At 41.5% G+C, this 12,178-nt stretch overlaps 1 protein-coding gene across 1 annotated transcript; it reads left to right on the top strand.

Annotated features, from left to right (window-relative positions):
• The first annotated feature begins 768 nt into the window (after window positions 1-768).
• scn4bb (sodium channel, voltage-gated, type IV, beta b) lies at window positions 769-11,380 on the top strand. The gene is made up of 6 exons (XM_061085765.1): window positions 769-1,040; window positions 1,278-1,553; window positions 5,758-5,921; window positions 6,023-6,242; window positions 7,053-7,182; window positions 7,366-11,380. The coding sequence occupies exons 2-6, from the start codon at window positions 1,475-1,477 to the stop codon at window positions 7,466-7,468; spliced, it is 696 nt and encodes a 231-aa protein (XP_060941748.1). The 5' UTR covers window positions 769-1,040; window positions 1,278-1,474; the 3' UTR covers window positions 7,469-11,380.
• The last annotated feature ends 798 nt before the right edge of the window (window positions 11,381-12,178 follow it).

The raw sequence follows: 12,178 nt of genomic DNA, 5'->3' as shown, positions 1-12,178 counted from the left end.
TTGAGAAAAAAGGGAGCTGTCATATTGTGATGAAATGACTGCACCTACATGCATCATCTAATATAATATATTATAATAATGCACATACAGCTGCATCACCCTGAGAGCGGATGTACATGAGAGTTTGACCTTCTGGGTATTGAATGGGACACATGGCACACACGTGAGCAAGGGGGGGAACACGAGGAGAGGAGACAAGAGGGCGAGTGCAGGGATGAAATAAAAGAGAGTCACGACTGCACATCCCCCCCCCCCCCCCCCCTCCCTCTGTGATTTTGTGATGCTTGCATTTTGATCGTTGGTGATGTTGTCAGTGAAAAGGAACCCTGCGTATTGATGACTGGAAGTGTCCGGCCCCGGCCCCGGGGCTGCATCACTGCAACCTCCTCCTCAACCTGCACTGCAGAACTTTTCTCTGATCTTCACAAACACTCAGAGTCTGCATACACGCCCCAAGTCAGGAGGTGGGAGGGAGAGGGAGAGAAAGAGGTGGGAGGGAGAGGGAGAGGGAGATGTGGGAGTGAGTAGGGGCGATGAGGGAGAGGAAGAGAATGAGAGGGGTATGGTGGCAGGTGAGGGGGGAGGGCGGGTGTACAGAGGGATAAGGGAGGGAGAGAGAGAGAGAGTGAGAGAGAGTGGGAGAGAGAGAGAGTGAGAGAGAGAGAGAGAGAGAGAGAGAGAGAGAGAGAGAGGGGTGGCATGCAGCCAATGGAGCGGACAGGGAAAAGTTGTGGAATAGCCAGAGGGACAGGCAGGGGAGAAGAGGAGGCAGCTGCACCGCGACGCTGCTGCTGTGGAGGAACGAGAGCATCGTCTCATCCCCCTGTCCCTCTGTCTCTCCCTCCGTCCCCCGTCCCCCCTCCTCTCCTCCTCTCTAATTGTCTCCCCTCCTGGCTGGCACTGCAATGTGGCGGTCTCTGCAGTGAAAGTGCCGGCTGGCAGATTCTCCTTGAGTGAACCCTGACTGTGCGCAGTGAGCGTTCGCCTCCTCGCCTGTCCACGCCGCACAGCCTGCGAGCGAGGGACCGGCCGCAGAGCAGGTAGGCAGGCATGAGAGAACTTGAACTGTACTTACATATCAAATCACGCTGCTTCAGCCTGATGTCATTCCCGTTTGCATCCAGAGGTACGTGTGCAGACCGGCATGCAGGAAACATTGCAAGCATCCGTCCACAAGTGCATCTCGTCACTGGACTGTTTTTCTGTTTTTCTTATAGTCAAATCATGTTCATTTTTCAGTTGATTAACTTTATCCTCGGCTCTCTGCTTCACCACAGTGGAGCTGGGGGCTCACTTCAAACCCAGGACCAGCAGGTGCCACACTGGGATGTGCCTCCTCTAGGGTCCAGACACCCGGACAGAAGCCTCCAGATTTGATCCAGTTTACCAGAGAGGCTACCTTCAGTCCACTGGCTGTCCTGAGTCTGGGGCCGGATCCTGCAGCACTATTTGTTTTGGAGCAGATCTGGCGGCCATGGAGGTGCTGAGTGTTGACCCCCCGAGGTTGGGCCCTCCATATGCAGCCACCGGCCTGATCTTCTCTTTGCTGCTTGGTAATGTCTATCTCTACACTGCACGTCTCTGCCCTGCACATGCACCTTCAACCCAGCCTCCCTACACTTTGCACCAGAGCTCAAACAACTGTGTCTCTTTAGTGCACTTTTTTAAAAACTTTATATTTGCTTTTCTTCCTGCTCCTTTTTGGAATGCCCACAGATTTGAGCCCCAAAATGAGTGATTGTTTGTTTCTATTCTGAAGCTTTTCTGATACCGACATTTATCTACATCTGACCTACATTGGGCAGGTTTTAGATGTAAGTGTATTAATTTGTCGTCATTCACTGGTGGGCTAATGATGTTAATTCTGCTTTTCCTGCTTGGAAACATGGACAGAAAGACAATGATGAACTCGGAATTGAGTTTGCACCTAATAGAGCTAAGATCGTTATAATCAAACAGTTTGGTCTTTTCTGTGAATCATATCGGTTTATATTGGGATTGTAAACCCATAAAAGGACATGTCAGCAGAATTAAGTGACCCGTGATGGAAAAACTGTGTCAGACAAATCAAGGCCCCTGCCACCCGCACTGTATTATGCTGGCTCATATCTGCAATAACGGAGCAGCAGCATCACTTGGAGCAGCGTCTAGTAAACCGTGTTTTCATTTTTGGTCATAAACTTTGTGCACAGAGTGGAAGAGAGTAACCTGTGTTTTGATGCCGACAGTAACAGGACAGTTAGTGGCTGTGATATTATTGTCAGTCAATTGACATGCAGCATGTGATGATGGTAATGGTGGTTAATGGTGTAGTGGATACACTCTGCAGTAAAATGTGTTAATACAGATTAGATCAGATATAAATTACATCAACCAATCTCAAAGTAAGGGTTTCCTCTGTCACACACAGAAAAAGCAGCACATTAGAATCCACACAAAGCTAATAGAGTTAAAAGTTCCCCCCAAAATATTTACCATTTCTGACTGGAACTTAACCAATTCATTGTTGTGGATCATCAGTGCAGCAAACACAGATTAATTTAAACATTAACTTCCATATGACTATGATCAATTAAATAATCATATGTGGAAACTGTAGGCTAAAAAATACAACACAGCTTTCGTAAAAGTCAATAAAATTAATTATTCTTCAGTTAAAATATGGTTCAGGCCTGTTGTGATGCATTTAAACACAGGGCCAGTGTGTTGCTAGGTAAATATCCTTATATTTATCACAGCACCTCCTCACAGGTGTTGTCTGCATTTAGAGGGAAGACGTCACTGTTTTGGCCTCCAAACGAAAACTGCACAGTCGACGTAAAATCTGCACATGCAGGGGTATTGCGTTGTACCTCATAGTACATTACACACATTAGAGCAGAGAACAGACTGTTATATGTTAACGTGTACAACAACTGGAAATCAGTCATATATATTAATATAATATATAGTAAAAGTATTAAAGGTTGATATAAAACTGAGTGGGACAGTGACTTTGAGACCAGCTCTTATCTGTCAGTGACTCTTACTTAGAGGAGACGGTTCTGTGGTGATTTGTTTTTCTCTGTAATTCAACATGAGCGTTTCATGTACTGATTGTACAATTACTGGAATGTTTGTCCTTGTTCTCATGTTAAATTTACTGTGCATCTTCTCGTCTGATCTCAACTGCATTTAACCTCATTTATAAGACCTCAGAGAATTCTATTGAATAACATCAGAATAAGGTCTACCTTTGCATTTCCTATGAGCTGGAGCGCTTGGCCACTTTGACATAGTTTTATATATATTTGTGTATTCATTAGGAAATATGTTGCTCTTAAGTTGATGTATGTGGGCTAGAAAGTGGAGCACCACTGTTCTACTTTGTCTGAAGCAGATAAACTTTTATTGAAAACCTAGATAAGACATATAAAAGAGGCAACATGCTCTGGGTTTCTGATTTAAGGAAGAGTTTCATGAAGGAAGAATGGACACTGCATTATCGTGTGAATACTTGTTTTGTTCTTGGACTCGTGGCTGCGGCTTAGCTAATAACAGTGATGGAAACGGAGTACTGTAAAAAACATGGAGGGACATGATTAAAAAAGAAGAAGTGAACATTGCAGAAATAAAACAGTGGCGTGGGAACATGTGCAAGAGGAAAGAAACGGGGGAAAGGTAGAGGGTGATGCTGTTGCTTCCTTGTCATTGTTGCTATTACTGTTTTTGCAAGCTCACTGTGCTGCATTGACCCCGCTGAGGAAAAAAGATTGGAGAGAGTGAGTTTGAGAGATAGCAGAGAGCGAGATAAAAAACAAATCAATAACATTCCCACATGCAGTGTGCCCTTGTGCTCTGTGTTTAGCCGTTTGTGAGCAGTGCTTTTCTTATTTGCTGCAGTGGTGTTTGTCGGATGCTGACCTTGAGCACGTTGTGAGCGGTGTGCACCAGACACGGAATCAAGGGGAAGGCTATAAACAGAGCAGTAATTGTCACGGCTGCTACAGTAACTATTGATCATGTTCCGGAGTGTGTTAAAGTGTTTATCTGGTTGTATAGTCTGCATGTTATAATGGCTTTAATGTCTGCACATAATTTTGTGAGCATATAGTTTTCCTCCTCACCCACTAGATGGCAGCATTTAGCCCAACCGAATGGTGTCGAAAATGCTTTAGTGCAGTCTGCCCATGACCTGCTGAAATCATCTCTGTATAAACTGTCTATTGGCTCCCTGTGACCTTGAGACATGGCTGATAAGATAAATTAAGGCGGATTATGGGCCAACTCTAGAATTAAAATGGAAATAGACCAATATTTATAAAGATGTGACAGTTTTCAACGTTTGCCTGGTGTAAGTACGACACAACATCCGTGACTTCCTGATGCTGTATAGCCGTGGTGTACAGTTACAGTAGCAGCAGCAGCAGTTTGCTTCCTCTCTTATTTACAGTAATGTCACAGCAAGGACTTTGTGGTGCAGTGTTACTCAGGGTTGGTGTTACCAATTGTGCCACCAATAGACATGTGATACAATGTGTTGTCACAATCAGGAAAATTAAACATATGATAAACGCTCTATGCCCGTTAAATGTTCCCACACATACAAAATAAGTGCATATGTGAGTATGCCTGTGTATTTTCTCACAAAGAATAAAACAATTTCTAAAACATCTGAATATTGAAGAAAGTACAGAACAGCACATTGTGACCATTGGGTGCTTGAATGCAGATAAAGTCTTATATTCTGGAATGTTGGTGTCTATACATTGTATATTGTACATACATGTTAAATTTAGGGCTTTTTTTCAATATCCTACGTGATATATATTTTAGAAAGGAGAGAACATCCATCACTTATTTTCTTAATCAGTTTAATGAAAATAAAATGTTGATGTTGCAGGATACATCCAAGCATGACACTTGTTTATTTATCTATTTGTTGACAGCATGAGTAATGCAATTAATGCATTTTGTCAGGGAGATGAATGGTTGGTTTTGTCATAGACACGGGATACTGAGCTCAAAGGAAAATGTCCACCTTTTTGGAATATGCTTATTTGCTTTCTTGAAAGTTGTCTATCTATCTATGTGTCTAAGTGTCTATCGATGTGTCTATCTATCTATCTATCTATCTATCTATCTATCTATCTATCTATCTATCTATCTATCTATCTATCTATCTATCTATCTATCTATCTATCTATCTATCTATCTATCTATCTATCTATCTATCTATCTATCTATCTATCTATCTATCTATCTATCTATCTATCTATCTATCTATCTATCTATCTATCTATCTATCTATCTATCTATCTATCTATCTATCTATCTATCTATCTATCTATCTATCTATCTATCTATCTATCTATCTATCTATCTATCTATCTATCTATCTACTGTATATCTATCTCTCTCTCTCTCTCTCTCTCTCTCTCTCTCTCTCTCTCTCTCTCTCTCTCGCTCTCTCTCGCTCTCTCTCTCAATGTTAAAGACACTGAATATACATTATTGGATCCTTCCCCTGACACAGATCACATCAATATTTAACAGGTTCCTCCCTGACCAATACCACAGCCCACCACTAGGTTTCGTGATATTCTGTCGCGTAGTTTTTTGCGTTTTCATGCTAACTATCACACAGAGAGACAAACGCAGACAATAACCTATAACCTCACTGGCGAAGGTAGAAATACAGCTACATTAAGCTGTTAGGGATGCTTCCCATGCACTGCCTTTACCTTGCTGTGTTTTCTGTTTTCTCCTCGTCCACAGGTGTTTGGTCTGCTCAGGCCCTGGAGATGTTCGTAGGAAAGATTCCCTTCCTTGAGGCCGTGAATGGCAGCACAGTCGTTTTGCCGTGCACTTACGCCAGTTGTATCGGCATCGAGAATCTCTACTTCAACTGGCAGTACAACGATAACGGCACCATGCAAAAGGTGAGACCTCTATGTCCGTGAAATCACAAACATGTCCAACTTCAACCTGGTAACTTCTTATTGGTGGTCTGAGAGGATTGACCGCTTCCTGCTTCCATCAGGTGTGCGAAGCCCTGATAGAGTCAGAGGAGTCGGTGCCACATGTCAGCATATACAGAGAACGTGTGGAGTTTGTGGGGAAGAACAATCACAACAACGTCTCCATCTTGCTGTGGAACATCACCTTCGATGACGCAGGACAGTACAGCTGCTTTGGACGCAATCCAAAAGAGAAGGGCAGGAACCACACTGCCATCTTCACCCTCATTGTGGTGGATGAGGGTGAGTCTCTGTGGGTGCAGGGTGCTGATGATGGGTGTGAGGGTGTGGTCTCATTTACTTTCCTCTCCTTATGGATACAAACCACAGATGAAGAGTAGAAAACCACAAAGCCTTTTGGTTAGTGAGTGTTTGAACCAGTATCTTATCTGTCCAACAGGATTTTCAGCAGATTGTTTGCCCAGTGGCCACTTAGTTTATAAGTTGACTATAAAATCATTTAGGAAGCATACACAAGGACATTCAAAAAGTTCTGAGGTCTAAGTAAAATATTAAATCGATTATTATTAAATTGTAATCTATAGATTATTATTATTATTAAATGTGACCAATTTTATGCCCTCATATGTGGGATTAGTCCAGGGGAGTTGCTTTTTGATATACTGCTAAACTAAGCATTTTTCTAGTTTTGAAGCAAACTTGGAGAAATATGTGAAAATAATCCTTTACCCCCTGCAGGATCTTACTCAGGGCATTTCTTTACCCAACAGCTGAATATCAGTACAATACTTCTGGGAAGCAGTAGTTTAAAAAGAACCAGAAGACATGGCATCCAGCAGCCAGGGCCCCTCACAGAACTGTGATGTTTAAATATTTATTTTATTTTAAAAGTATTTTTCTGGCTTTTTTTACCGCCTTTTACGGATAAGACCGAGTAAGCTTGTGAAAGGGGGATAGAGAGAGAGTGGGTGGGGACATGCATACATGGCCGTCGATCGAGGCCTTGCTTCGTTCGGGCAGCAGCTCTACCAGGTGAGCTATACCCCGCCCGAAATGTTTACTTTAAACTGAAATAAGTATCTTTTTTTGCAGTGAGGGTGGTGGATAAGACACTGACCATCATCATCGCCTCAGCTGTGGGCGGAACCATTGCGTTTCTGATGGCCTTCATGTTGATCAAGAACTTGACTATCTTTATTCTTTCCAAGCTTGAGGAGAAAAAGTGAGTGTTCACATCCACTTTGGGTGTTTGTCAGCAGTGCAACCATTTCACACAGTTTCATCAAAGCATGTTGTTGCTGCACGGCAGCTCAGATGCTGTAATTACTAAGTAATGCAAAGCTCAATGTTTAAGAGCTGCTATTTGTCTGCAGGTCTAACTTTGTCTTCTTCCTTTCCACTGCAGTAAGGAGTGCCTTGTAACTTCATCAGGGATCGACAACACAGATAACGGCCTCTCAGGATCCAAGGCTGACACAAAACCCAAACCAACACCAAAAAAGAAATGAAGAGGTGCATGTGTGGAAAACCACAGGAGTGATCATATCCTCTTTGCATATATTGGTATATGCACATGTGTTTGGACACATTAACCAACCCATTGTTTGTTGTCATCTTCTGCCTGGCTGTGGGACTAAATCACATGTGCAGATTATATCAAATTAAAGAATGTGCAAATTATAAGTGCACACATATAGTGAATATTTAAAAGGTGCACATAATTTACATCAAAAGGATAAACGCACCCACCAGAGACTCTCTAGCTTGACCTATTTAGGATTTATTGTCCTACTTTTGCCCATATTGTTCAGCACATTGTTGGAAGAAAAACATGAAAAGCAAGAATGGTGTTAACTGGGTGACTTAGCGAAAAGTTTGAAGTTTTTTGTAAGTTAAGATAGGGTCAATGATACAATGCATGTGTTGGACGAGAAGGAAAGAGGTCAGCTCGGGCGATGAAATAAGAGCAATGTCCTGGAGAATATTAAGTAAGATAAAGAAGAAGTAAGAAAATTGAAATAAAGTTAATTTAAATAATTTAAAAGAGCTCAATATAGAAAAATAATCAAACACAATACTATATACATTAGAGAGTGCAAGCTTAAAACCAAAGTGACACGCATATACTGTATAAGTATATGTATAGGCTATATAAGTTATTGCACATTTTCCAACGGTGAGTAACTAGAGAAACTTATGGGACAGGCAGTTGTCTAATATGTGTACATGGTGTGTGTGGTAGTGCACTGAGTTAAATCTAACATCAGAAATCTCAATGTCTCTGGTAAATTAACTTGTTTCGATTAAAACCAGATTATGTGCACATTTTATCAATTACAGGAGCGGTTTAATATAATTTGCACAGTTATGATATTGTTTGGGTTGAAATGATAAACAAAGTGTTATGCCATGTGTCAAGCACTCTGTTGCATATCAATCCTCTGTTTCCACAGCCAGTACATTCAATAAGAAAAAACTCTTTGACTGTTTTTCATCAGAAGTAAAAAAAAAAAAAAAAAAAAACATTTCTGCAAGTACTTGAAATATAGCATGGGGCTGAATCCTGATTTAAATACTAGAAAATTCACGATAGACTTCAATCAAAATCAATATTTGTGATGTGCTATAATCTCAAGCAGCTCTACTTGACAGATCTACTGATTGATTTGTACTTTCCCAAAAAAACACCTAGTATAATGTGTGATTTATTAAAAACTAGTCTAAAGTAAATGTTAAGACGTAGCACAGAGGCTATATGGACAAAAGACATTGTAGGATTCAGCCTGGTTCTTCATCTTGTACCTTTCCCTTTGCTTGATATAAACACAGGTGCCTGTTAGTGCTTCTGATGCTCCTCCGTCAGCGAGGACGACGACATATTGCTACACACTTTATAAAACTCAGCAGACATAAATAACACCACCAGCTTCTTAAACGAAACCATAGACAATCCCTTGAATCAATCTCCCCAATCTTTAGATCAAAGATTGACCCTCTGACGATGCTGCTTTAACACAAATAACCAATGCATTCTGAGCATGTGCAACATGGGGCAGAATTTAGATACAGTGCTTGACAATAGACGTTCATACCTTTTTGTGAAAAAAACGTGTTGTAATATACTAACTACCCAGTAGCGTCTGAGCTGAGGTTAACTGTAAATCCCATTTAATGCCATGCTACTTCCATTGTGCTTACCCTCGCTAAGGCTAAGCACTATATGGACGTGGACCTCTTTTGGCTGTGCCTGGATCAGGCTCCACATATTATCTCTGCTTAGAATGTGCCTCTTCATGGAAATGGCTTGTTTCTCTTGAACACTGACAAATGTTAATTTAGTCAGTGTTTTATTCTTTGCAATAAATAATCCTTACCTGCTGAAAAATAGATCTGGTTTATGGGGTGTTTTCATACGTGATCATATTAACCATGAAGATCTAATGCCGTGTGCACAAAAACCAGAATGGAATTTTCTATCTTTGTTAGAAAAGTCTGTTTTTTTCAGTTTGAGACCAGGACTTTTTCATGTTCCAATTTTGTAATGCTCTCACTCAAAACCCTTCGCTTGCACTCAAATATCCACTGCTGGTACCTGCACTCCAGCAGAGGAGAAATCGGAGAGCGGAAGTTTCAGATGCGCACAGCAGCAACGTGAGTGTGAGGAGAAGAGCTGAAGCCGGAGTGCAGGAAATCTAAGCACAAGCAGGGGATGATTGTTGTGTGATCGCAGGGATTTGAGTGAGAGCGCTGCACAATCTGAATGTGAAACCAATAAGTCCTGCTGTCAACATGGAAGACCACGCCCTTGAACAAAGATCATAACCATTCTGGTTTCCGATCTTTATTCCACTCTGGTTTCCTAGCTGTGTACATGGCACGAGTTCTTCATGGTTTAAATGACCATGCTTGATCAGGGGAGGGCAGGATGAGTAGGGGGATGTAGCTCAAGCATAAACCCTGTTCAAGGAGGATATAAGAGAAGCAATGCTCCCAGTGTAGCCACTGACTGTGCCAAACACTGATGATTTCTACTGTGCATCACCTCAGGAGATGAATGTACCTGCATCGAACAGTGAAATATCATTTGAAGCTGCATTTGCATCATTCGAGACACTGAGTGTCTTGCTTTAAAAAAGAAATACCTCTGGAGAGTGGGACAGATGTGTGGCTAAACACAGTGTCAGCTCAGATATGTACTGTTTCTGATGATTTCATGAGACTATCTGTTACGTTTTAATAATAATAACGTGCCTCCACTCTTTAATCACAGGCGTGAAGCAATATATTATACAGATGGTGTGTTGGTGTGTCTGCCACTTTAAATAGTTATATATTTTTGTGTGTGTGTGATCCAAGTCACTGTTGGTTTGTCACATTGTTCACCTAAATGAGACGAGAAGAAGCCAAACAGCAAACATGAGCAACGAGTGAAGACTTCTAATTCTAATGAAATCCCATGAAATGGTATGGTCAATAAATTTGATGTATTCTTGTTGAAACAGCGTCTGATGCCACTGAAGCTTCAGATGTTGTCAACCGACTGGTGTCAGTCTTCTCCTCTAAAGTTCAGCTAGAAAGTAAAAATACGATTCCCTTATGTATAAAGTTTTCACGTGTTAATTATGAATATCAGACTCAGAAACCTGGTTTAATGCTAAGTAGTTTCCCAGGTTAGCTCTAGTCTGATCTGATAGGACTGACAAAAAGTCCAAGTAGAATTCCTACAAACATTTGAATGACTACTGTTTCATGGGATCCTTTAGGAAGATATTGCAGGTACATACGGTGTTATGCATCTTATGGGTAATATACATCTGTCACATGTGTGTCGTTTGGCTTTAGAGAGAAAATCCACCCTGGAGCAGAGCTATGGAGTCGGACTTTGGAATCAAGAGGATAAATTAAGCCTGGATCATAAATTCGAATTATTCAACTTCAAATTAAAATGTCAATAACTTGTTTGACCTGTAAAAGGTTGGGTTTTCTCTCACAAATGTTTGCCAGTTGTTGTCTAATAAGACTTAGTAAGAAAACAGTGATTTGTTTCTGAATCTATGAATGGAATAAGATATCAGTGTCAGTGTGGGCCTTATGATGACTATGCAAATCTCAACAAAAGTGAATCCCTTGATAGTTTGTCACACTGCACCTTCCAGTTACTGTAACGGGCCGTAAGCAATACAACTGTAGGATCAGAGTCAGATGTGATGATGGGATGCAGGGCGAAGGGGGAGCATCCAGAGAGGAGCATGGAGAGGAGCCCCCTGTACTCGATTGGACCCCTGCATTGTAAAAGTCATACTCCACTGCTGCTCACTGCACACAAATATACAGCTATAATGCTCCGCTCATCCTCAAATGATGTCCCCATTTTCATCCTGTCATCCGTGCACATCAGCTCTCCATCTCTTTATTATAAAAACAGGAAATCTAATAAAAGTTTTGAATAAAGTCTCTCCTGTCTTGGTGTTTGTATATGAAGGAGTGCCTGCGCTGCCTCCTGCTGGACAGAATGAGCACACATCATTACAAAAGTAGGCCTGTGTCTAAACGAGAGATACAAATTGTCCACTTTAAATTGGAACTCTGTTCATTCTAGGCACAAAGATCATATTCTTTAGCAAACATCCGCTGGTGGATCTCTAAAATCTGCTAATATCAACTGGTGGAAGGCATTAATTAGTGCATATTCTCCTTCTATGATGGGAAAGTGTTTAGTCTAAAAAGGCATTGAGGTAATGATACCTGATCTATTGAGTGGGCCACATTGTTTTCATAGCACTGCCATACAAGCAAGTACTCAAATTTGCCTCAGCATACCCTAAGGTTCGGCCTGTATGTTGATTACAAGGCCAAAACATTGGATGACGCTAAGGTGCACAAATGGAGCGATGCTTGGAGCTGGTTCTTGCAGCCGACTCGACCTGCGCTGCTCCAGTCATGTGACCTACACCATGTGACATACCTCACTTTCCACTAACACCTGCTAACATTACTGGTACTTGGTACCTTAAATTGTTCACAAGACCTTTAAATGTACAAGGCATATTCACCATCTGGTCCTATCTAACAATTTTAAAAATGGGAAGTACAACTCAGATGGTGAAAGCAGGCGTATTGAGACATCTTTGGCTATTTCAGTTTTGAGATTATTCACTTTGATGGTTTCCTCCGGGTCATTTTTAGCTTCTGTTTGGGGGCCAACATCACAAATCACA

This window comes from Limanda limanda, chromosome 14 (genome assembly GCF_963576545.1).
Source record: "Limanda limanda chromosome 14, fLimLim1.1, whole genome shotgun sequence".
Classification (NCBI taxonomy): Eukaryota; Metazoa; Chordata; class Actinopteri; order Pleuronectiformes; family Pleuronectidae; genus Limanda; species Limanda limanda.
The sequence above is the reverse complement of the archived record's forward strand: the minus strand, read 5'-3'. Positions and strand labels throughout refer to the sequence as shown.

Bases quoted from the DNA above. Each gene is read 5' to 3' on its own strand.
- scn4bb (XM_061085765.1), top strand. From the start codon at position 1,475: ATGGAGGTGCTGAGTGTTGACCCCCCGAGGTTGGGCCCTCCATATGCA. The intron at 6,243-7,052 runs GTGAGTCTCTGT...CTTTTTTTGCAG, and splicing joins CCTCATTGTGGTGGATGAGG to TGAGGGTGGTGGATAAGACA. The intron at 7,183-7,365 runs GTGAGTGTTCAC...TTTCCACTGCAG, and splicing joins TCCAAGCTTGAGGAGAAAAA to TAAGGAGTGCCTTGTAACTT.